The following is a 25,168-nucleotide window of genomic DNA, read 5'->3' as shown; positions in this document are numbered from 1 at the left end:
TCATTTTTTTTTTATCCTTTTATATTCTATGATGTGGAATTAGATGATAGGTTTACAAGTAAAATATAATAAATAATTTTCAATCATCTAATGACACATCATGCTATAATAAGAATTAAGATGATGAGTAGCATCACTCTATAATGTATTGTTATTATGAAAAAATACAAACTAGTTAGATATTAATTATTTACAAATTTTTAAAATCTTATAATTAGGTTCTTTTTTTTTTTTTTTTCTAAGCAAGCGGGTAGACTTCATTAAAAAAGTAGCAAAGATGATACATGAGGGGGTGAGGTTCCCCAACAAATGCCCCAGAACAATAACAACAGTATAAAGAGGTGGATAAAAAAACAAAGAAAGCGAGTTTTAGCGACCAATTTCTTGGTCTTCACCCATGTCCTACCAAGAGGACGCCGTCTTAAGAGACGGTAATAAGATGTTAGCATAAAAATGTGAACAGCTCCACTCGAAGCGGTGAGATATGCAGGTGCACTGTTGTTTGTTGTCTTGAGGTGATTTTTGGAGAAATCCGCAATCCTTTCTTCAAGATCACAGTTTAGGAAAAACGAAAACATAGTAGAAAGTATAGCATCGGGAGGACTGATCTGCGGCCAGAGAATATCTGCAAATCCGCACACTTCTGATAGCGTGAGGCAGCCTTGCACCGGTGGGAAGAGGATGGGGTGGCCCCGATCTGAAAGGTCTCGTCGAGACGAAGCAGTTGGAGCGGCGCGTGTCGCCGTCGGAGGCATCAGAGTGCGGCAGCGCATGAGGCCCACGCTCGGAAACAAGCAGCGCGTGAGGGTAATGCGCCGATATTTTGGGCGCGGCTCCGCTTTTTTCCAATAGATCGGTGGCTGTAGAAAGCAGTGGAGCGGCGCGTGTAGCCGGAAAGTGGTCGGAGAGAAGCAGATTTGATCAAAACTGAGCCATAAGAGAGAGGAAGACAAAAACATAATTTCGAAAGAGTATTCACAGTGCGGAAAGGGAAAGGAGAAGAAACCTCTCCGGTGATAGCTATCATAGAAGGAAAATGCTAGGATGCCCCTTCCCTATGCCCCCTCAAAGTGACCGCTGGTCACAAAATTTTTTTTTTATAATTTTTTTTTTGCTTAGTGATTAAGGAAGTGATTTTAAGTGTATTAGTATTTTTTTTATATTTTTTAAAAATGTTTAAATATATTAAAAAAATCTGAAAAGAAAAATGAAAAAAAAAAAAAAAAAAATTTGACCGTGCGGTCAAATGGAGCGGTGCACTCTGGGCGGCAGAGTAGCACCGTCCATCATAGAAATGAGTTTTCTAGAGAGAAGATGGAGTGTCTCTCTCTAAGTTGAACTATGGGTGATTATCAACTCAGCTAGCTTCTTATAATTAGGTTCTACTTGTTAGTTGTATAAATCAATATTAGATTTTTTATTTATCTATCTAGTTTATTAATTATTAAGTCTAATTAAAAAATAAAAAATAAGTAATTCGAATCGAGCTCGAGTTGAAAATTTAACTTTCAATTCAAATCGAACTGAAACAAAAAATAAATAAAATTCTTGAGTTCAAACTTGAGTTAGAATTCGAATATTTTAAACCGAGTCAAGCTTGACAAGCCAAAATCCAGTCCGGTTTGACTCGATTACAATCCTAGATCCACCTTCGTGAGTAAAGCATCTCCAATAGCGCAAAGGCGGGACTTGGGCGGAAGTTTGCAAGGGCATTTCTACGACCTTTTTTTGTGTTTTTGGGTTTGGCTTGAAGACTGTACCGTCGGGATTGGGACATGTCAACCCAAGCCGAATCCCATTTTCTTCTCCCATGTGCATGACATATATAATAAAGCAAGAGTTATGCTGAGAGTGAATGCAAAGCGATCGCATGAAAAATCAGAATCTTTGTCAAGACTCGAGCAAGAGAGAGGATATCGACTATTAAATTAATAGTGTATACAAGAAAGACGCAACCAAGCAATAGAGGCAACATTGGAAGGCAAGAATATCAAATGCAATGCCCAGGATTAGGATGAGAATGAGATAAGGCACCATCATAGGACAAGGAAAATCTGAGTTTTGAGAATATCTGTAGTACCAAGGAAGAAGAGTGATAACCATCACATAAGAAAAGAATGGTACGGATATTTAGAGATGTATCCGTTAACAGGACAAGCAATTTCCTGCATATATTATAACAAAAGGTCCAAAAGCACTCTACCGCTGTATTGAACAAAATTGGGGCAAGAGAGATCCTTAAAAAAATGAAGAGAAAATAAGGCTGGAAAAGATGCAACCTTCATAGTAGACATTGGTCTGGGAGAACACCCTCGGGAAACATTAATCTGGGATGTAGATTCTAGGGTACTGCCTGCAGACCATCATCTTCATTAGCTTCCCAAAGATATTTAGCGTAGGAACCAAGAACGTAACTGCATCCACAGATTAATCATATTTAGACAACAGAAATGATTTGTGCAGTCGGGAAATGCAGTCGGCGTGCAGTCGGCTAAAAAAAAAATTAATACGGGGACTTACACGAAAAAAAAAAATTATTTTTATAACTTTTTATAATTCATATAGGTCCCCCTGAATATAAAACAATTTTTTTATAATTTTATTTTATTCATTCCGTACAGCCGACTGCACGCCAACTGCATTTCCCGACTGCATGTAGCAAAGCCCTTTAGACAATCAACGTTAATTCTTTTATTGGGGGAGATGAAGTCGTTCAAGGTATCAAAAAATGTATCTTCTAACAAAGATTATCATTTGTCGATGAAAGTCAATCATGATTAAAATTGAACTACTAAGCAATAGACAAATAAAAATAGAATCTTTGGGGACAACCAACGGTGGATTACGAAACCGAGCTCACCAAATTTTCTAAAATAATTGAAGGAAATCCATCTTATAAATCACTGAAAAGGAAACCCATAAATTGGTAAGAGTTCTTGTTTATTTAGTTTTGTTGTTACCAGTCATTAGGGGAAGAGTGAATGGCTCTATCAAAGTAGGACTGAGCACGAGGAGCATCCTTGTGTTTATGCCATATCAAGTCCCCGTAGAGACACAGAACATTCTCATTTTTGGGGTCAGCCAAAATTGCTTTTTCACAGTACTCTTCTGCTTTCACAAAATCACGTCGCACCTGAACCCACCCAAAACCTCTCCATTGATCAGAATAACAAATGCATGCACTTTTCAACGCATAGTTTTCGTAGATTGACGGTGGGCTTTACCTCTTTTAAGAAACTGGCATAGTTGCCGAGAAGAAGAGCGTCGCCAGGGTCCGCCATGATCATTTTCTGGTAATACTCATCCATCTTCTCACTCTCATTATCCCAATTCCCATTACCTTCGTTGCTATCTCCCCTACCGCCACACCCAACAGTACCACCATAACCAAAAATATACCCTTTATCCAACCCAACCGAACTCCTCGACGACGCCGTTCCTGAACAAATTCCCGCACAGGGGTCAACCTTTGTCTTCTTCGCCAGAGAAAGGCTCCTGGGCCTTTGATTGCTGTCCGACATCGTTCGAGATATCTTCATCGCCCGGTTGTTGTCAATAGGAGAAGATGAAGAACTGGACGAGAGTGACATGGACAGGGATCGAGAAGTCGAAATACGGAGAACTTCATCCGATTCCGGAAATGGTTGGAAAATACTACCACCAGTAGATGATTTTGAGATTGGTGAGGAAGCGCTTCTGAGAAGCATTTTTCTTTCTTTGGTGGGGCTGAGAATGAGAGACCCTGGGCGTGGTGGAAGAGAACAAAGTTAAGAAACAGCTATGGGATTGTGATAGTTGTTTTATAGAAGGAAAGTACCTGGGGAATACTGGACACAACGCTCCTTTTGACTCCGAGACTCCGAGTATATGTATATTATACTAAAATATGTATATTATATCAAAATATGTATATTATATTATATAATTCAACTTTAATCCGATCCATTAAATTTATCGTATCAAAATCTTAAACCCTAACACATGTCGTGTCAACCCATTTTGACCCATTAATAAATATTATAAAATAGATTAATACGACAGAATACGACCTGTTTCAAACTGTTTATATAAATTAGTTGAATAGGTTCGAAATTAACTAATTTGACCTGATTAAATTTAGCATAATTTTATATAAATTTTAAAATCACAATATTTATAAAAATTATAAAGCTAACTATAAGTTTAAAATTACAATTCAAACAATAAAAATATCGAAATTGAAATTCTAACAATTTTACTTTTAAGTATAAAGGTATAATTGTAACTTTAACTTTCTTAACGTGTCATAACAGATTCTAACGTGTCATAACGAGTTGACCCGTTATCAACCCGTTAAGTAATCGTGTCTTAACGGGTCAACCCGTTTTGACCCAAACTCGTTACAACTAAAACCTAACCCGCTATTATCGTGTCGTGTTCGTATTGGATTAACGGGTTGTGTAACATATTACCACTCGTAACTCCAAGTGATCCGTCGACCCAATGTGTTACTCGCTTCATAACTTCCAACCACGTCAAATAAGTTTCGGATCGTATATCACCACGCAATCGATTTTGTTTATTTAGCCCGTTTGAACTTCATAGTTGAATTCTTTATAAATAAAAGATAACAATAAGTTAAGACGATTGAGTGAATTAAAAAATTAAAAAATGTGTTTAGATGTATTTATAGAAAATTAAAAAAAAAAATTGTAAATATTACGTGTAAATAAATATTTAGTTGAAACAAAAATGCTACTTTGACACCTTTTTTTGACAAATCTTATATTTTATTTTATTTTTAATTTTTTTACTTAATAATTAAAGTAGTGACTATTAATGTATTGATATTTAAAAAATATATATTTTTTTTTAAATGATAAAAAATATGAATAAAAAATTAGTAAAAAATGATAGGGTGATTTTAGCCTAACGGTAACATGCAGCGGTCAAGTATAGGCGGCAGTGTAGTACCACTTTAGTTTAAAAAGGTTGTGAATTTCACGTATAAAGAAGTTTTGAATTGAAATGAGTTTAGTAGTTTGAAAGTTACGTGTTTAAATGTTATATTTAACTTAAAATTAAACTGATCTTAGTTCAGTCTAAGTTCCAAACTAGACTTTAATAATCCACTCACAATTCTTTAATAATTTTGTTACATAATCGTATTATAAATAATAAGAATATTTATATAAAGGAGTGTTATTTTTATAAAAATATCTCTAATTTAAAAAATATTTATAAAAAAAGAAATATTTCTATCATTTAGATTCAGACTTTTGAATCTTATTTTGTTGATTTCATAATTGGTTTGCATCACATTTGATCAACTCATAATCATGGCCGAAGCTGAGATTTCCAGGGAAAATATACTAGCACAGATGGATTTCAAAATATTTACATTTGAGACAAATATTACTCTTTAATTAATTCTACGTCTTGAGTGTTGTTATCTTTAGTCACACATTTTAAGTGTAACATATTTCAAATACTACTTCTATCAACTAATTAAATGGCAACATAGGAAATATGACTATAAAATTTAAGAGAAATAATATTTGCAGTCGTGGTTGTGCAAGCGGCGTGCAGTCTCTTTGAAAAAAATGAATTAATATAGGATCCACATGAAAAAAAACTAACTTTTTAATTGTAGACCCCACTCTTTTTTCAAAGCGATTGTACGGCATTTGTAATTCCACGACTGTATGTAGCATTGCTCAAAATTTAATTTACGTAACACGGTAAATGGAGTTTACAGGATTAGCCTAGGCATAGGCCGCCAACAACGCGAGAAAAGCGGTCCTTGACTCGATTCTGATTCAAACTCAGTTACATGCATTGTTTCATAGATGCATTTTTATTTCAAAGGAAATTTGGGTGCCAACAGGCAACAACTAGAAATAGGCAGTTCTCGATCCTTAATTTCTTGTCGTTGGTGTGAGAGACACGCATGCATAATCTCCCAAGTAACTTCTGTGTAACAGCGTACAAGGAATCCTGTTTCATTATATGAACAAGATTGTGTAGGAATTTTCTATTTTAGCATTATTATTCCTAAGAAAAATTTTACACAGCAGCTCACACTTTTTCACACCACTAAAAAAATGTGATTTTACTCTTTTACCCTCTTTTATTTTACACTTCAAAAATATTGATATGTTGAGTGTGAGACTGCTGTGTAGCATGCCTCTATTCCTAAACCCAATTTTCCTTTGGAACACACACGTGAGGAAGGAAAAAAGTTGCTTATTGATTAGAAAATGATGGAGATATTAACTCATCTCAAACCAGCAGTAGCAGAAACAAGCAAAGCACATACACCCATCCATTATACATAACAAGAACATAGAATCTGGTCCATATTTCTTTTCAAAACACCTTTTCAATCCTGTTATTGATTGGAATCATAGGCACCGTTCCGGATGATGACAACCGCCACATTACAATCAGCCTTTTCTTTCAAAACTTCTTTCCCCTGAAGTTTCACGTCTCCAGGTTCTTCAACCACCTAAAACCAAAGTTTTCAATTTCATGACCTGAATTTGTCCCGTCCCTATAAAATTGACCCGAAGCACCTTACAACTAATTAAGCATGTTTCCAATAGCAACAATGGGACAAGAGATGCCACAGTGCGCTCCAGCTTTAGCCAATTTCCATGTAAAAAATGTAACCAGATCTTAAAAAGGAAAAAATTTAGAAGCAGTCAAGTTCGGAGACTCTTTCCGCACGATCCCCAGTGCCCCACATGGTTGGCAGCATCATATTAATGAAACGCTGACGTTTTGTGTTTTGAAGGACATCTGTGTCAAGAATTACATCCAAACGAAAACACACCGTTTCACCCTAAATCAAAACACGCCCCATTCGGTTTCTTCATTTAGATTTTGCTATGCCCTGTGAGACTTCCGTTGATGGTTTCCTTCCCCTTCTCCATGGCCACCTGCGGGAACCGATAGGGATACAAGTTTCTAAATTTTTTACAAGCCTTCTGATGCAAAAACCATAGACAAGAAGATGACCCTGAAAGTGAGTAGACTAGACAGTACGTAAACTCAAAAACTTCTGGATTTTCCCACCAAGCACCCCACCCAATCTTTTAACTTTATCAATAAAATCAAAGAACTCGTCTAAGTACAATGATAGAAGCCAAACAAGGTTCAGAATAATGATAAGCATCAATAACTTTAACAAGATCTTTTTCTCACAACAGTGTCAAGGAACTGAACCATGAAAGTTGCAAAGATTGTAATGGTGATACCATTTTTGTGAAATATCAAAGATTTTTGCCAATGCAATGGGGGAAAACGGCCTCTTAGAAGAGTGGGGAGCTTCTAGCCGATCTGATGAAAGAGCTCAACAGTCATGGTGAAAGAGAGCAGCAAATCTTGAGGATCAGGGAGAGATGAAGGAACGAAAAACTCTAAATCTGAGAGAGATACCAACAAAATTTCTTTTTATTTTAAATTTAGCATAAAAGAACTACTGATGTCAGCGGCGTGCACAAATTCATCCCCAAAATTGCCCTGAGGAAAAACCAAAATAATCTTGCATATCATCTAACACAGAGAGAGAGAGAGAGAGAGAGAGAGAGAGAGAGAGAGAGAGAGAGAGAGAGAGATTTCTGTCCAGACAGAAGTTCTGACAAACATGCAAAATTTCCACAATGCTAGACCATTGGGTCACGTCCGAAACAGAGATAGTAAGGAAAAGAGGTTTACTACATGTAAAAAAAAATTACTTATCAATACCGTTTACTTAATATTCAAAATTCAAATTAACATAATTTTCATTAAAATCTCTTTCTGTCCAATCACATTAAATAAGTACGTGTATTGATGAGCAAAATCACTTATAATCAGATTTTTCCTTAAGAAAACGACTCATGAATAGGCAAAGCACCATGCTTCATTGACATCCACATCTCAAAACAGAAATAAAGACTACAAATTTTTATTAATCATCACCCAATAGGATGTGGACAGCTACAACACAAAGGGCAGATAACAATTTCGGTACATCATAAGGAGGTTGCCGAGCACAGTTCACAAACAAATGATGCCTGAAAAATTAGGGCTTGGTAAAAAAAACAATCCTCCATCAAGAAGAGATTGTCATGGCAGACCTTGTATAACCGGCTGCCACGGCCAAAGCCCCAGAGACACAAGGCACTAAAAACTCAAACTGCAAAGAGCAACCTGAACAGACACCTTAGGAAGATAACCTGCCCTTTGAGGAAAACAGAGACCCAACCATACGTCCATCACGTCCAGACGACAAGTTAAAAAACGTGAGACTCGGTAAAAGACAATGGACAGACTCGCAACTGGTACAACAGTACAAAAGACTTTGCTTTGAGAATAGCTTAGCATGCACCAGGGCACATCCGATACAAGGCTAAGCTAAAAACAACAGGTGCTGACACCCAGCAATATAAAAAACCACGATAATTGTAAAGATACCCTAATTCAGATCCCGGTAACTATATTCTCAGGGAAATGCAGCCATTAAGAAAATGAAGCCCCATAATTTGGGGCAAAAACCTGGAAACAGATTTCCAAATGAAGGAAATCTGAAAAAGAGTTGATGGCTGTATTCCCTGGAAAAAGGAGCCGAGTAACTGAATGACTAAAGACCCATAGCTGATGGACCCAAAAACACGACCTGCTAAGCACAACCTGACAGTAATTACTGACAACCTGATTAGTTCAACCTCGACCTTTCACGCTGCAGGAATTAGGATTTTTCAGCCCATTCCCAGCTTAGTAAAGGATGTCACACCTCCATAGCTGATCCACAAGCAGATCAACTGTGCTGATGCCCATTGCATTGCAGTGTTGGAGATTCAACCCCAAAAGACTCTGACCCAGTTTTTCCAAGGCAGGCAAGCTTTTGTCTGTCACCAAAGGGCACCCTGAAACTGAGAGGATCTGGAGATTGAATTGGTTTGCCTGGGCCAGGGCTGCAATCCCACAATCTGTGACCGCACACTTAGAAACATCAAGATCACTGAGCAACGGGCAGTTATCGGCAATTGCAACTAAACTAGCATCACTGATCTTGCGACAACCATCAAAATTTAGCACTTCAAGAGTCCACCCATGCAACTCAACCAAGGATGAAACCACTTTGTCAGTCAGATTCACACAACCACTGAGATTAACCTTTACCAGACCAGCTTCACAGCTTTCAAGCAGGGGGAGAAACCCAGTATCTGTTATTCCCTGGAGCCCACTCAGGTCTAAATGCTGCAGTTGAGGGCATAGCTTCCCCAGCATTGCCACGCTAGCATTACCAAACCCAGGGCAGTTACGGATGGACAACGATCTCAGGGAGTTGCAAGGAGATGGCAGATGCAATCCCATATTTAGATCCTTCATACCCAGGCAATTCACCATAGCAAGGGCCTTCAATTTTGCACCACAGTTTAAAAGTGCACCAAAAAGACCAACTTGGGTAATCATGTGGCACTCTTCCAGTTGAAGGCTCTCAAGGGACCCGGCAGCTTTGGCAAAAGAGACCAGCCCACCATTGGATAAAAAAGCACATTTCCGGAGACACAACTGTTTTATGTTTGGGCAACCTTTCCCTACAGCTTCAAGCCCAGTATCTGTAACTCCTCGGCAAGATGTAACTGAGAAGGACTTCAATTTCTGCAATCCATGGCCATTGCCCATGACCCAGAAGCCCCTCTCACTTACATTTGGAAGATTAATGAGGACAAGATCAGTTACTGCCTTGCCGTAGTGTCCAAGAACAGCCAGAGCTACATCAGTAATGTTCAATGCCTGGAGCTTCAACTTCGTCAAAACATAAGAGGTGGAAGATAACAAGCTTGCAATTCCTTGATCCCCAATACGGGGGCACTCTTTAATTGAAATGGACTTTAGATTGGAGCAACAGCGTCCAATAGCTTGCAGACCTTCGTTCCCAATTGAACATGACTCTAGTGTTAAATCAGTCAGATTAGGGCAGTTTTTGGCAATTGCAAGCACAGCCTTATCAGAAATTTTCGGACATTGGCAAAGGTCAAGCTTTTCAAGCAGATGACACCTATTAGCAATTTCACACAGACCTTCATCTCCTATGGATGGAACATTCCAGAGAGAGAGACTTTTTAGGGAAGGGCAGCCACGAGCAATCACCTTGAGGCCAACATCAGTCACCCTGCAAGCAGAGCTGCTTCCCTTGATCAAAAGCTTGCCTAGTCCACCACGACTGGCAGTTCCAACAGCAATGGCAGCAAGTCTAACATCTGTTGCTTTCTTTCCTTCCAAGCTCCTGGTAAGGTAGCCATCAGTCTCAATTTCCTGATCTTCAGCCTTATTCTCAGTGCTCTTTTCTTCAGGCCTCAAATATCCAGTGGTTGCGTTGCTGCAGAATTCATCATGACAGATGTTGCTCAGAAGCATAAGCCAACGCTTGGAAACAGAAGCACAGGCACTCCTCTCCTGGCCTCCAGGCAACCGTCTGAAGATCTCAAAGAGGCATTCATCTGGCAAAACTTCAATAGAGGCACACTTCTTCTGCTCAAACGTCTCTCCACTGAAAAAAAACGGTGCACGGATGCGAGACCTCTTGCAAGGTGGAAAATAGACATCCACCCGATGACCAAGCGGCAAAAAGAGGCTAGATTCCTTAGGGTTTGGGTAAATTGACCCCCCAGCGCAAGAATCACCATTTCCTGAGAGCCAAAATAAACTAATTCAGACCAAATACTCCAACCAATTCAAATTATTATCAGCCTTCAATTCCCAAAATCTACATCTTCGTGTATATTAATGTGTGAGCAACACTGCAACGTGTATCCACGTTATATTAAACAAACAAAATTTTTTAAAAGTAAAGAGAATAGACACCTCAAACTAGATAGTGGAGTTGTATATATAATGAATATCTCATAATGATTCCTGATAATAGCCTTTAATGACGGACGTGTTTCACTTTCTTCCAGTTGAAATCTAATGACACCAGCCATCTCACAGAGAACCGGCCCATGTGGCGCATTGAAAACTTAAATTGTGATCTTGGAACACCACAGAATTGCATGCAATATCACTGCCATTCACACAAATCTCAAAAGACCACCTCCAAGATTTCACAACCTTTCAAAAAATTACAGTCCAAATTAATTCAATTAAACAAAGCCACAAAAAAAAACGTAACCTTCAAAACAGAAGTTTACAGGTCAGTTATAATATTAAAATTGACTAGTGCTTAGTTATAATTTTTTTCTGAAGCACATCAAATCAAATACTCCCTCGTGAAAAATATAACTTCTAGGAAAATTTTATTTATAGGTAAAAAGATTTCTTGGAAAAGATAAAAGACGTGAACTTATATATTTGCCGTAATACTCGTCATAAAAAATCCCCGCAATAGAATTTGTACCGTGACGACCCAATAGGCAAAAAAAAAACTCCCTACAGCCAGTCTAGCCCAACTTTTACACTTGTAGGAAACAAGCAAAACAAATCACGAACCTCGATCTAGTTTCCTTTCCCTTCTTTCTTACCCACCAACATAACATCAACCAAAAGAGTATTATTAAGATCATAATCTAAGATATCTCGTAAGATCCAACATAAAAAGTGGCTCTCTCTCTCTTCCAACACATCAATCCATCTTCATCGACTTTAACGAAACAAGGATTTCATGAGAAAACGCATGAATCGAACTCATCTGACCTAAATAACACATCTTAGCAGGATGAAAATATTCAGAATTATAAAGCAAATGACTAAAAAAATTAAAATGGAAACATCCGAGGCTCTCCCGTGAAACCTTAAATTACACAACATAACACGGCCATCTTATCAACCTCAAGATCACAAGAAAACTAGTTGTATATACCCATGAATTTAAAAAACCAAAACAAAACTCAACCCACACCCACAATCCCCATAACCCAGTAAACCCATCTCAAGAACAAAAAATATACATCTCTGATCTAGAACCATACCAGGCAAACAACCACAGAATCAGAAATTCCAAACAGACCCACAGAGAGAATCATCGTAAAAAATGAAATTTGAAACAATTACTCGAAGCAATCGAAAGTTTACCGCTGAAACCGAAGATCTTAGACATAGGTACGGCTGAAAAAACCCCGGGAGGTCGAATCCGCACCGTTTTCCACCAGAAAACCCTCCAAAGAGAGCAAAAAAGAGAAACCCAAAGAAGACAACGGCCAAAATCTCTTCGTACAGAACTTTAGGGCAGGAGTTCATGAGAGAAACGGAACTAGCAGGACATGAAAACCCTATGAGATAGGGCAAAAAAAAAAGTAGAGAAAAAAAGTGAGGAAAGAGAAGGTGAGGGAGCGAAAATGATAAGAGACGGGTGGGTCAGTGGGAACACTTTTATTTAGAGGAACGTGGGAGGTTGTGTACATGACAATACACACAACGAAAATTCACATTCAATGTATTTGTGCAAAGTGGATTCTTTCACCGAATGAAAACAGGCATCCTAAAGCGGTTTTCGGTTTTACTTTTTAGTAGATTACGATTTGTTTGGATGATCGGCTAATTCTCTCTTCGATCCGTTGCATCTTTAAATTAATTAATCTACTCACAATACCATCAATCAATATGATATAAGATTATATTTAATACATTATGTTAAACTTTTATTATATTTTCTTAAATTCTCTATCTTTATTTTTTAAGCCAACAAATAGAGTGGTACTTAACTGTATTATTTTTAGTTTTTTAATACTACTATATTTCCTTATATTTTGGAGTAAGAGTATAGAATAAGAAATGGTGCGTAAACTTAAATAAAGGCAACCAAAGCTGCATTTAGGTCGCCTAATCATAATAAATCCAATTTCAAGGAAATTAGAAGGGTCCATACCATAGTTTTGAAATTTACATATTCATTTAATTTTAAAAATTTAAAAGGGATTTATATAATTTAGATTTCTTTTTTTGAAACTTTAAATATTTTTTCTCGTTCATTCATCCTCATTATCTTTAATAATTTCTCAACTCTTTATTTTTTTTCTTTGCTTTTATTTTTTATTTTTTTCTTATCTTAACTTGGGTTTGTGATTTTTTTCAAATAATATCTTTTGACAACAAAATTTCTACCTTTTTTTTTTTCTTTTAAAGTTTTCTAAGTATATTCATTTACAAATATTCAATTCTTCTATATATATATATACACACACATAAATATACATATAATACACACTTATATATACATGTATTTTTTATTAATTATCTCCAAGGTACACAATAATGAAATATATACTTAAATTAAAATGATTAACGAAGCGAAATTCAAAACATTGGTCATACTCATCCTCCATCCCACGTCCCACGGCTACTTAATTGGTCAGTTTAGAAAAGGAACTTAATTATATTATTTGGATTGAAAGATGTAGGAATATATGAATCAAGAGGAACTAAAAATTAAGAAAAATCCATATTTTTCATGAGGAAAAAGACTTAGGTATAGAATGGGGGCAGAGGAGAAATAATGGAACGTGGTACGAAAATAAATCTGAATTTTGACTCCGCGTTAACTGACTTGAAAATGCCTCGTGGGTTACGTTTTGAAATATAGGTTAAATTTCTGCGCAGTGGGACGCAATGACGCACTGCCTTTGTAATAAAGCCAGCGCCTAGATGCATGCACGAGCATAAATATATACATATAATGTCCGCGAAACTTCCAGCTTGGAATAAAGCTGGTCCCGAGTACGTACGTTAAAGTTGATAATCCACCTAAATTTGTATTTCTATCTGTATTTGCGATGAGAGGAAATCAATGTTACCATCGGATGGCCCCGAATCATAATATACTCCAAACTCTGTCATCTCAGCCCGTCACATTCACGTGTGGATCCCATGCATTTCCCATTTGTCTAAGTCCATTTCATCATTTATTATCAATTATTTTCCTTCTTTATAATTATTTATTCATATATAACTGATGGATCGTGAGTTTTATAATATTTAATTTATAATCTTTTATGTATCATATTATAAAATAAACGAAGAAGTTTTCATTTTTTTTTTTTTTATAATTTAAGTTCGCCCCTTTTTTCACATGGACTGATTAATATATGTATATGGATTATGGCCAAAGTCTCGTAGGTTCCTCTCCCTTGAAAATGGAACCATCCTTCCGGCTTAATAATATATGATATTGAAAGCTGAGTAACATATATTAATCTAAGTTTAAGCTGGCTTTTTCCAAGTACGTTCCATATATATTATATATACCAACTAGTCCAACTTGACATTTTTCAAAGTGTACGTTCCCAACATCGAAAGTTGCACATGCATCTATGATTCATTTGAACAATCCCGGTACATGACGATCCTTACCCACACACACACACACACATATATTATGATTCTTGCCATCTTAGAACCCCCCAAAACTTTACCTATTTTCAGTGAGTTTTGAGGGATCCAGTTGTGCAACCATGTCCTATATAATATATATATATATATATATATATATATGATCGAAATCCTTGCTTATTCAGGGGACGACATGTACGTGGTTAATGCACACACACATGATATATATATATATATATATATGTATATAGGCAGAGTATCGGGAGCAAGTGGGTGGCCGGTTGCATTGTATTGCATGTGACCTAATTGAGATGAAAATAACATTCTTAATTGCAAGTGCATATAAGCATGGTTTTGTTTTCACGTTTTTCAACAGTACATGAAGGTTTTGCGTAAAAACCCATGGCCCTGCCTTTTTTCTTTTATCTTCTTCCAAAAATTTCAAGCAAAGCCACATTGTCACATTTATTAAATTTAGAACCCTTTATTTATATTCTGAAAATGAAAACCCAAATTAAAGAAACGTTTTAAGAGGAATTGAACATGATTTTGCCATCTTCCCCATGCATGGACAGATATAATATGTATAATTATTTTACAATTCATTAATCCACAACTAATTAATGTAATTATACTATTTTATGAAAAATGATTTTAATTTTGCATAAATATATTCAATATTCTAATAAAAGATCTTTAAGTTTTATATTGTTCTAATAATTCAAAAGTAGTTGGAATTCCTATTGAAAATATCAACATGCAATTTCAAAGGATGGGAGACAGAAAAGACCCATCTGGTTATATCAGGGGTTCTGTATTCAATGCATTGAATGGACTCCCCATATAAGAATAAGAATGGTGGGAGTTGTACGGTTCATAGGGGGAGACAGACTTGGTTCATCAACTTTTTAACTAGACCAGGACCTCATACCTGTAATATAATATAATATAATATAATATTATATATATATATATATATATAAGGTATTTTCAAATCGTTCGACCCCAGCCTTTTGACCCACATGGAAGTTGGAACCCCACGCATTCATGCTTTACTTGCTTGTTCAACTTGACAATAATCTAGTATGTATTTCCCATCTTCAGCAAAGTTATCCCCAATTGCGCTTTCTTTATTATTTTTTTGGTGCTTACAATAATTGAATAATCCAAGCCAGCTTTAAACCCTGGTTATGAATGATTCTTAGTGACACTCGCACATGAAATTAACCATGGTTTACACATCTAATTAGATCCAGCATCCACCATACATTTTTGAGCTAAAGCAAGTGGGAGTACGTTGGCTCCATTAGATCATTAAATACGTCACTCATAAATTTAGATCAATATTATTCTTTTCTTACTAGTAATTATATATATAATTATATACGATGGTAAGTTTTGCACATTTTTTTTTTAAGTAAAGTTTATTATTAAAAAAATTAATTTTTTCATGTAAATCTTATATTTATTTTTTTCAAAATTAATGTGAAATTTTACACATTTTATTATTGTAAATATGATTTATCTAAATTTTATTACAAAAACAATAATAAAAAAAATAGGAAAAACAAATAAGTGGTAAGTGATATGGAAATTATTATGAACTCCATTTTCTTTGACACATGTAGATCATAATTATGTCAGCCGCGATACTCAGGTAAGTACGAAGGCTATATATATATATATACACACAGTTATGGAAATAGACATTTCTGATTATGGTTTCCACCGATCATGCTCATGTTGTTGTATCAACACATGAAATTCTTGTCTCGAAACCTGATGATAGTTATCAAGGACAGTGGAATCTTGAATGAAGTTACATAAAGCGAGTGGCGATATGAAAAACACTAACATTATAGCGTGCTTGCGAGGCTTATGCATAATTTATAGATTGAAAATGAAGTAGTACTGCTGCTTGAAAATAAAAATGTTATCAAAAAAGCCTTGTGGGGAGGAGAAGTTTGCCTGTGGGGGACTTTGTGGTAAACTCAATACTACATCTTCGAATGTGTGGTACTGTAAGAACGCCCCCACCCCCATTCCCCACGTACGTACGTATTGATCAATGTCCCATGTGATGTGCCAGTACTGCCACCAAATAATTCATGGCTCTCTTCATTTTTTTTTTTCCTTTTCTTGTAAAATATGGACATTTTGATTAGTCTCTACAGTACTAGACTTATATATGTGTAGACACACAGACATGAACATATATGGGCCTCTGATCAATGACTTTTCAGGGAATATGACGTATTATTTATAAGTAACATGGCACGGAAGCTTTTATTTTATTGACTTTAATTACTTATTAGCGTCATGATTTTCACCACATTATAAAACTACAGCACAAACACGGACAACACGAGGGGTTCAGCTGTGTCTGGTGGGAATGTGGCATATAGACAAGCCTCTTCCTAAGCCCCATCTAATGCCATTTGGTAGAGGTTCTAAATCAATCTGTGACAAAAGGAAACCTCTCCACACTTTCACCAAGTCAACATCCTTCTTCCTTCTTCATTCTCTTTTCACCGACTACTTGATTGGATTTAGAAATAAAATAATTTTAGATGAAATATAAAAATTAAATAAAATATTATTATTATTATTATTTTGATATTTAAAAAAATTAAATTATTTATTATATTTTATATGAAAATTTAAAAAATTTATAATGATGTGGTGAGATCACCTCCCAAATTAAGAAGCAAAAACTTTTTTGAATATATAATTTTTTTTTACAAAAAAAATATTACATAGTTTTATATATATATAGATGACATGGTGTTGATCGATTTCAAGATTTTTTTTTTTCTTATACAAAATGTTGTATCATTAAAGTTATTTAAATAAATACTAATTTTTAATAAGGTGACAGGATGATTAGTACCCGATAATAAAACTATTTAATAACAATTACATACACCCAATTAAAAAGTATACTACATAAACTTATATACAAATTACCTTTTCTAAAACACTCCTCGTTTTCTCTCCAACGTTTCTCCAGCGTGACCATCGCCTATTCTAGAAAGCATTTTGTTCACCGGGGGAGGGGGTTGATGCTTTGACTCCACCCACCTTCCCTCCTTGCTAGCCACATGGCTTCTTTATTATTTTTATTTATTTTCCTAGTTGTGTGTATGGCTTTTTCACCATAGTGTTGAATCTTGCCAATCTACTGCTCTCCGATTACCTCTGACCAGCACGCACCCACTTTTCCATCTTTCCAGCCGCTGATCTTCAACCTCGTGAAAGAAATTCGTCATTTGGCTCGGAGCGTTTGTTACAAGCGTGGCACTTGTTGTGCACGTTTCTCACGTTTAGCCACATCCTGGAGCAGATTTTGAAGCCATGCGAGGCTCCGCCGATCTCAGAGGTCTCCGACCATTCGGATCTGCCAGTCTATTCACCTCCTCAAGTGGTGCGTGTCTTGTATGTGCCGCCACCGCTAGTTGTGGTCCTTCGCCGGCGACTTGGCTTAGATTCCGACTACTATATGATCGCTTTCTCTAACTAGTGATCTTACAAAAGCAGTCATGGACCTTGCTAAAAAGTATCTATTGGCAACAAGTGATAGTGCACCCGCCACCTTCTCCGCTTCCAACAGAGATTCAATCGCCTCCAGTGGTGTTCTTTATCCATCTTTTTATAAGACGGCATCCTTTCATAGGATATACGTAGAGACCAAGAAATTAATTCCAAATAAATTTTATTTTAACCACTTCACACTGTGTAACTTTAAAGTATTTGTTGTAAAATCTCACTTCCTCTTCATGTATCATCTTTATAGTTTAATAAAGTTAACTTGCTTTAAAAAATAAAATTACACACACCCAATTAAAGCCGCTCCACGTCAAAGAGCCGATAATCATACAGCTGCCAAGCATATATAGCATGGGAGCAACCACCCTATTCAGAATAGAACGCTGCTAAGCTACCGTTGGGAGCTTCCGCTAGGTTAAAAAAAATTCTTTTTTTTTTCACATCATTTTTTAATACTTTTAAATATTTAAAAAAATATAAAAAATTGACAATAATATTAAATAATTTTTTCTTAATCACTAAGAAATAAAATAAAATCCCCCAGCAAGGGATCTAGTATCATTCTTCAAAATATTACTGGAACACTCTACCACGGTATCCACAAGGATTATATAAAAGTCAGGAAAAAAATATATTTATTATCTATTTTTATATTATCCTTTCATCATTTTATAACATTTAAATAATAGATTTATAAATAAAATATAATAAATAATTTTTAATCATTTAACATCATATTATAAGATAATGAGAATTTAGATAATGAGTAAATATCATTACTTAAAAATAACCTCTCCTTATAACTATAAGCATATTGAGATTGAGTTTAAATGCCGAGTTGATTTTAGATAATTTGTAAATAATGGTATTTTGTGTGTTTTATTAATATGTATTTAAATATAAATAAGTTGATATATGTATTTGATTATATGAAATAGATTTAGATGAATTTAATTTTTTATGAAAAAAATTTAATAAATATTATCAATGATTAATTTAAAATTGATTGAGGTGATATTAATGTCTAGACATGGCCTAACTATTAAGACCCAACAATTTCTAATGCATCCCAACTAGGGGTGGCAATATGTTACACAACCCGTTAACCCAACACGATCACGACACGATAATAGCGGGTTAGGGTTTAATCTTAATGGGTTCGGGTCAAAACGGGTTGACCCGTTAAGACACGATTGCTTAACAGGTTGATAACGGGTCAACCCATTATGACACATTATAACCCGTTATAGCACGTTAAAAAAGTTAAAATTACAATTATACCCTTATACTAAAAGTAAAAGTGTTAGATTTTCAATTTCGATATTTTTATTGTTTGAATTGTAATTTTAGACTTGTAATTAGCTTTATAATTTTTATAAATATTGTGATTTTAAAATTTATATGAAATTATGCTAAATTTAATAAGGTCAAACTAGTTAATTTCGAGCCTATTCAACCAATTTATATAAACAATTTGAAACGGGTCGTATTGTGTCGTGTTAACCTATTTTTTAATATTTACTAATGGGTCAAAACGGGTTGACACAACATGACCCATTATGTTAATGGATCGTGTTAGGGTTTGAGATTTTGACACGATAAGTTTAATGAGTCGGGTTAGGGTTGAGCTATATAGTATAATATACATACTTTGACACAACACGAATACGACCCGTTAACACGATTTGACAGCCCTAATCCCAACTCATTCATTTTTCTACTTTATCTATTTTTTTTTTTATTACATTAATACACCACTTGCTTCCACGAATGTATATATATTCAACTCTAATGTCTGGAAAACGAAAATTTTTATTTATAAGTTCCTTTTTTTTAACACACTTAACACATGATTGTTAACGTGTAAGTGCATCATGTCAACAGTTGTAAAAAATATTGGTATTTTAGTATTTTTTTTCTAAACTATAGCAAAATTCTTAAAAAATATATAAAAGAAAATGATAATAATATATTTTACACCTTTTAAAAGGAAATGAAATGAAAGATAACGTCGTCTTGCTATCGTATTGATTACGTGTTTGCAAGAAAAAGAAAGCAAAAGACGATAGACTCCTCCAAATTCACTAACATTAGAAACGTGGGCCTAATAGGGGACCCTTTTTAACTTTCATTGTTTTTGGTTTTTAAAGAAAGGTTCGTCAAACCCAAAGAAGGATTTTCGCTCTCCATCGTCTTCAGAAGTAGCAACGTCCCTTCGCCTTCGTACATGGGATTGGAGCCTTTCATGCGTGTTCGAGAAAATATGGAATTCTTCGTTTCTGCATAATTGTACTATTGGTTTGGGCGGTGAGAAAAATGGTGGAAAATAAACGGAAAATTGAGTTTTATTTTTATAAAAATAAATTTCCACGTAAGGGAGATGGGACTTGAGAGTTGAGAATTTTGAGCGGAGTGATAGGAATGTCCATGAAATACAGACACGGACATGAACATGGAGTACGTTTTTAATATGCAGGGAAGAGGTTGAAATCAACACACGGTTTCACATGTCACTAACCATAGTTAATATGATACATTAATCATATGAAGTGAACTTGGTTACCTGAAACATAAAAGGACAGATAGATATTGCATGACCCATGGCCTCATTTCGGCAATCAAAATGTGAAACACACTGACTTTAACTTTGGGTCCACTTCGATGGCTGCTGGTTTCATCTGCACCTAATTTCCTTGTTTCTTCCACCTTTTCCGCTTTAACATTTTTGTCCTTCAACCAACTATTTGTTGTACAAAGTATAAAGTTTTTTAATTAGATCAACAATATTCGTATACTATTAACTCATTTTTATATTATTATCTAAAACTTTATTAAAAACATGTGCGTTTCTCACGTGTACAAAAGATAGATACATGACAATTTAATAGACTGATTCGAAAATATTGTCTTGGTATGAAATTTGGGTTAATGATTGTTTTGCCTTTCTACCTCTCCATTATATTCTCTTCTCAGCACCAAAATGATCATTGTTATCGCAGCATCAAATATAACAACGGAAAATACAAAAGGAAAAGAAGGATTTTAATAGATCTGCTAGCTCACATATTTTCTGATTTTAATTTCAATACTCGCAGAATATCGAGCGAAATGATCGTAAAATGTTGGAGATTCCAAGGAATCCTTACTCCGGAACTACCTCATAGTTAAACTAGAAATACATCCAACTTGGAGAACTCAGAAAGTCCTTGTGTTGCAAGTGTTGTCCAGATTGTAATAGCTCTACTTCTTTCAGATAAGCCAATACTATGATGGATTGATCCGGGATTAGGAGAAGAATTATCAGACTACAAAAGAATCGATGAACAATTAACAGACAAGATTCTTGGCAACAAAGAGAGGCTGGACGCCTTTAGTTAGTAAGCCTCTAGGCAACATACAAACCCTCCTGCATGGCAAGCTGTGATTTGTATCTCAAAAACACGCTGACAGAAAGCCAGATAGAAGATGCCACAATAATACAATATATTTCTTCAAGCCCATCCATAGAGAACCTAAGCATTTTCAGATGAGCATAGATTGCAAATATACAGTAGTACTCAGACATTTAATTAGTTCAAATGGAGAGTTGAAGAAGAAAAATTTATACGAGTTTTCGGTTTTCCGGGTTTGCGCCCTCAATCATACAAGCCCTCCTGCTCCCAAATATCTACAAGGAAATCTATCATTTCCTGTCATTTAAAATCAGATAAACAGTCAGAATAAGGTAACCAACACTTATGATCGGTAAAAATAGAGGAAACGATATAGTTAATGACATCTTACAGGAAGGGGGATGGGCTGGGGAAAAGGCTTGTTGGTCGTGAGTAGACTTTCATAAGTTGCATTCCAACTGCAGCAATGTAGTATTTGATCAAATATAGATAATAAGCACCAATGAAAGATGTTAAACAACACAATAACTTGAAAGCTGCGGGACTGTAACTATTTAAGCATTCACATAAAGGATTCAATACCTCTAAAACTGGTGCACATTCGTGCAAGGGCAAGTGTTATAATATAGAAGTAAAAAAAATACTAAAGGTAACTAGATCAGGTCTCTAAAACTGAGCAAATTAAATTGTCAACATGCTTCATATAACTGTTGATACTTCCTTTTTTTGGGGGGGGGGGGGAGGGAGGAGGGGGGGGGGGGGGGGGGGGGAGACAACCCCATCAAATCAAGAGAAGAATCTTATTCCATATAAACTTGCATGACAAAAGCTAAATAGAATACTCTAAATACTAAGTATTGAACAGTTGAAGTTACTCTAGGATAATGTGATGCAGCGCTTTTCTCTTATGAACTGTGAAGTTCAGCATGTGTATCAAGAAGGTATCAAAATTGCAGATGGCCTGGCAAACTTGGGGGCTGCGGGAATGTGGAGCAGCTACCTAAGGATCTGATTGGTCATTTTCACTTAGACAAGTCTGGACTCCCAAGCTTAAGACACTGGCTTCTGCTTCTTCTTCTTTTGTCTGGTTCTTGCTTCTTTGCTTTATAATCCCTTTGTTTGATATATACAAATCTTATACTAGTTGTAACCACAGTATTCCTCCGTCACATGTGAGAGGCAAGTCATAAAACTGAGGTATAATTCTCTTTGATTAAAAGAAAAAAAAGAAGTTATTCACCTTATTCTGGGTTCTAGAACTTGCGGATGGCTCTTTGACCTTGTGTTTCCAAGCCACTGCAGCCTTGTCTGGTTCCACAGAAGCAGACCTGTGTACATCAAATTTTAAAAGAGTTGGGTTTGACAGACATGTTAGCAAATGGAAAGAGAATTAATGGTGAAATTTGTTTTTTCTTCTCTTTTAAGAGAAAAACAATCTCTAAGAAACATAAAAATCAAGCCACCGCATTACATCAAGGAGAAGGAGCATGTCAAACCCATTCACTGTCTCCACAATATAGGTGCAGAGAAGTACAATCATATAGATCGTTAGTGTGGTTAAACTGACACATGAGGGAGATACAGAGATTGCAGAGAAAAAACAAAAACAATAATATCGAAAAAAATTGCAGAGAAAAAACAATAATATTGAAAATAATTAAACGAAAATTAACAAAGAGAGGAACAACAATCTCGAGAGACCATTTATCATGGTCTTATTTTTTATTCCTTCTTTAATTACAAACGAGTGTGACCACAAGAACAGAGAGCAGCACTAATACATGAACCACACACAATTTGGCACAGAAGCTTCTTCAATACAGTTGACTAGGGTTGCATCCCAAGGCCTTTTCATATTTGAAACGATGGGTGTAAATATAGAGACAGCTAGCTCAGAAGGTCTCTCATAACCACTAGTCTTGGCAAGATTGTTAGAAACCCTAACCCCAAGTGTCAATAAACGAAGTTAAAAAATAAGAACTTGCCATGATTTATGAATTCCGATGGGTTGCTCATGCTGCCACCACAACCCTGGGGATCAAAGCATTGGTTTGGCATGCTGATTGATGACATGCTTCTCTGGGACTGAATTGCACTGATGTCCATTTCACACGTGCTGGTGCTCCAGAAGTCCTCTGATACACTAGATTTCTTCAAAGATCGACCTTGATTTCTCTCCTTTGCTGGCTCATCTACTGTGACAATTAATTTAGGTTCAGGATAGCATCCAAGGCAGCCCCTGCTCTGTTACAAATCAGGTTTTAACCACATAAAAAGATTAGGACCATATACAGCATTTGAAATAAAAATAAAGAGTTTTCATGCAATTATTTCCCAAGCTGAAATATAAAAATACTCCCACAGGAGCATCATTCCTTTCCTTACTGCATCTCACCCTGCTACAATATACCCCTCCCCCAAAAGAAAATTGAGGAAAAGTGATGAAATAAAGAGGAAGCACCGAATGTGCTCGACAGAATGTCAGAGAGAATAAGAACTTTTCAGAAACGTATCTTGAATAATATTGTTCTTCCTCAATACAATGATACTCGTATAAACGAGCTATTTATAACCAACAGTACATACGTAAATCATAACAACCAAATAAAAGATTAAATCTCCACTGTACACCTCATCATCTTTCTGTTATGCAAACAATTCCAGAATATTCCAAGAGTGAGAGTTTGTTATTTCTGTCCAGAGGGTGCTTGGTGTGTTGGCATGGTGCGGTTACAGCCTTGTTGTAATTCTAAAGATTTTGATGCTTCAATAGTCCCTCTCGATTCAAGTGGCACAGGGAAGATAGTCAAGGATGAGCGAAGCAAGTTGAATCGATTCGGATATAGTGGCTTGGTGAGAATGTCAGCCACTTGATCCTTGCTTGAAGCAAATGCAACTCGGAGTGTCTTGGCTGCAACTCTTTCTCTTACAAAGTGGAAGTCAAGCTCAACATGTTTAGTTCTTGAATGTAACACAGGATTGACTGACAAATAAGTAGCACCTAAGTTATCACACCACAAGGTTGGTGGGTCAGATAAAGAAATGGTTAATTCTTTTAACAGGGACTGAATCCAAAGGATTTCACAGGTGGTGTTAGCCACAGCCTTGTACTTAGCTTCTGTTGAAGAGCGGGCAATGGTGGGCTGCTTCTTAGATTCCCAGGAAATTAAGTGTGAGCCAAAATATACACAAAATCCACCCGTGGATTTACGATCATCGGGACACCCTGCCCAGTCAGCATCCGAGAAGGCAGTAAGTTTGAAGGAGGAAGATGATGAAAAATAGAGACCAAAGTGTTGTGTAAGGCGAAGGTAGCGTAAAATACGCTTGACGGCTTGCCAATGGGAGACACGAGGGCAATGCATGAATTGGCACACTTTGTTCACTGCAAATGACAGGTCAGGCCGAGTAAAAGAAAGGTACTGGAGACTACCAACTACACTCCTATAAAGCTGAGGATTTTCAAAGGAAGGTCCATCAAGTGCTGAAAGTTTAACATTGGCACACATGGGAGTAGACACGAGCTTAGAGTTGTGCATGTTGGTCTTTTGTAACAAATTGGAAATGTAGCGGCTTTGAGACATGAATAAACTAGAGGATACACGAGAAATTTCCACACCCAGAAAATAATGTAAAGTACCAAGATCTTTGACAGGGAACTCATTACGAAGAGAATTAATAAAGTCATGAATTAATGAAACGGCAGATGCAGTCACTATAATATCATCAACATAAATTAAAATATAAATGGAATCATAACCATGGGAGAGAATAAACAAGGATGAATCTGAAACTGAAGCATGAAAGCCTAACGAAAGCAATTTAGAACTCAGTTTAGAGAACCAAGCCCGTGGGGCTTGTTTCAAACCATAAATTGATTTGCGTAGCTTACATACGTGGTGTGGGAAGTAAGGATTTATGAACCCAGCAGGTTG

The 25,168-nt window shown here is 36.0% G+C and overlaps 2 protein-coding genes across 3 annotated transcripts; both read right to left on the bottom strand.

Annotated features, from left to right (window-relative positions):
* Positions 1–2,041: 2,041 nt before the first annotated feature.
* On the bottom strand, positions 2,042–3,812 carry LOC122315329. Its single transcript, XM_043131184.1, has 3 exons — positions 3,225–3,812; positions 2,961–3,133; positions 2,042–2,414 (listed from the first exon to the last, which is right to left on the bottom strand). Exons 1-3 carry the CDS (start codon positions 3,705–3,707, stop codon positions 2,342–2,344), a joined length of 729 nt encoding a protein of 242 aa, XP_042987118.1. The 5' UTR covers positions 3,708–3,812; the 3' UTR covers positions 2,042–2,341.
* A 4,090-nt stretch (positions 3,813–7,902) lies between these two features.
* Positions 7,903–12,325, bottom strand: LOC122315666 (EIN3-binding F-box protein 1-like). Of its 2 annotated transcripts, XM_043131729.1 has the most exons (3): positions 12,043–12,324; positions 10,837–11,082; positions 7,903–10,661 (listed from the first exon to the last, which is right to left on the bottom strand). In XM_043131729.1, exon 3 carries the CDS (start codon positions 10,387–10,389, stop codon positions 8,740–8,742), a length of 1,650 nt encoding a protein of 549 aa, XP_042987663.1. In that variant the 5' UTR covers positions 10,390–10,661; positions 10,837–11,082; positions 12,043–12,324; the 3' UTR covers positions 7,903–8,739. The 2 variants fall into 2 exon arrangements, with proteins under 2 accessions (XP_042987663.1, XP_042987662.1); XM_043131728.1 differs by lacking the exon at positions 10,837–11,082 and having other exon boundaries at positions 12,043–12,325.
* Between the last annotated feature and the right edge of the window lie 12,843 nt (positions 12,326–25,168).

This window comes from Carya illinoinensis, chromosome 7, assembly GCF_018687715.1.
Source record: "Carya illinoinensis cultivar Pawnee chromosome 7, C.illinoinensisPawnee_v1, whole genome shotgun sequence".
NCBI lineage: Eukaryota > Viridiplantae > Streptophyta > Magnoliopsida > Fagales > Juglandaceae > Carya > Carya illinoinensis.
The sequence above is the reverse complement of the archived record's forward strand: the minus strand, read 5'-3'. Positions and strand labels throughout refer to the sequence as shown.

Excerpts from the sequence above, each read along its gene's own strand:
- LOC122315329 (XM_043131184.1), bottom strand. The coding sequence starts at position 3,707 with ATGCTTCTCAGAAGCGCTTCCTCACCAATCTCAAAATCATCTACTGGT. Across the intron at positions 3,134-3,224 it reads ATGCCAGTTTCTTAAAAGAG|GTGCGACGTGATTTTGTGAA; the intron begins GTAAAGCCCACC and ends GGGTGGGTTCAG. Across the intron at positions 2,415-2,960 it reads CACTCTTCCCCTAATGACTG|TTACGTTCTTGGTTCCTACG; the intron begins GTAACAACAAAA and ends CTGTGGATGCAG.
- LOC122315666 (XM_043131728.1), bottom strand. The coding sequence starts at position 12,067 with ATGTCTAAGATCTTCGGTTTCAGCG. Across the intron at positions 10,662-12,042 it reads TAAGATCTTCGGTTTCAGCG|GAAATGGTGATTCTTGCGCT; the intron begins GTAAACTTTCGA and ends TTTGGCTCTCAG.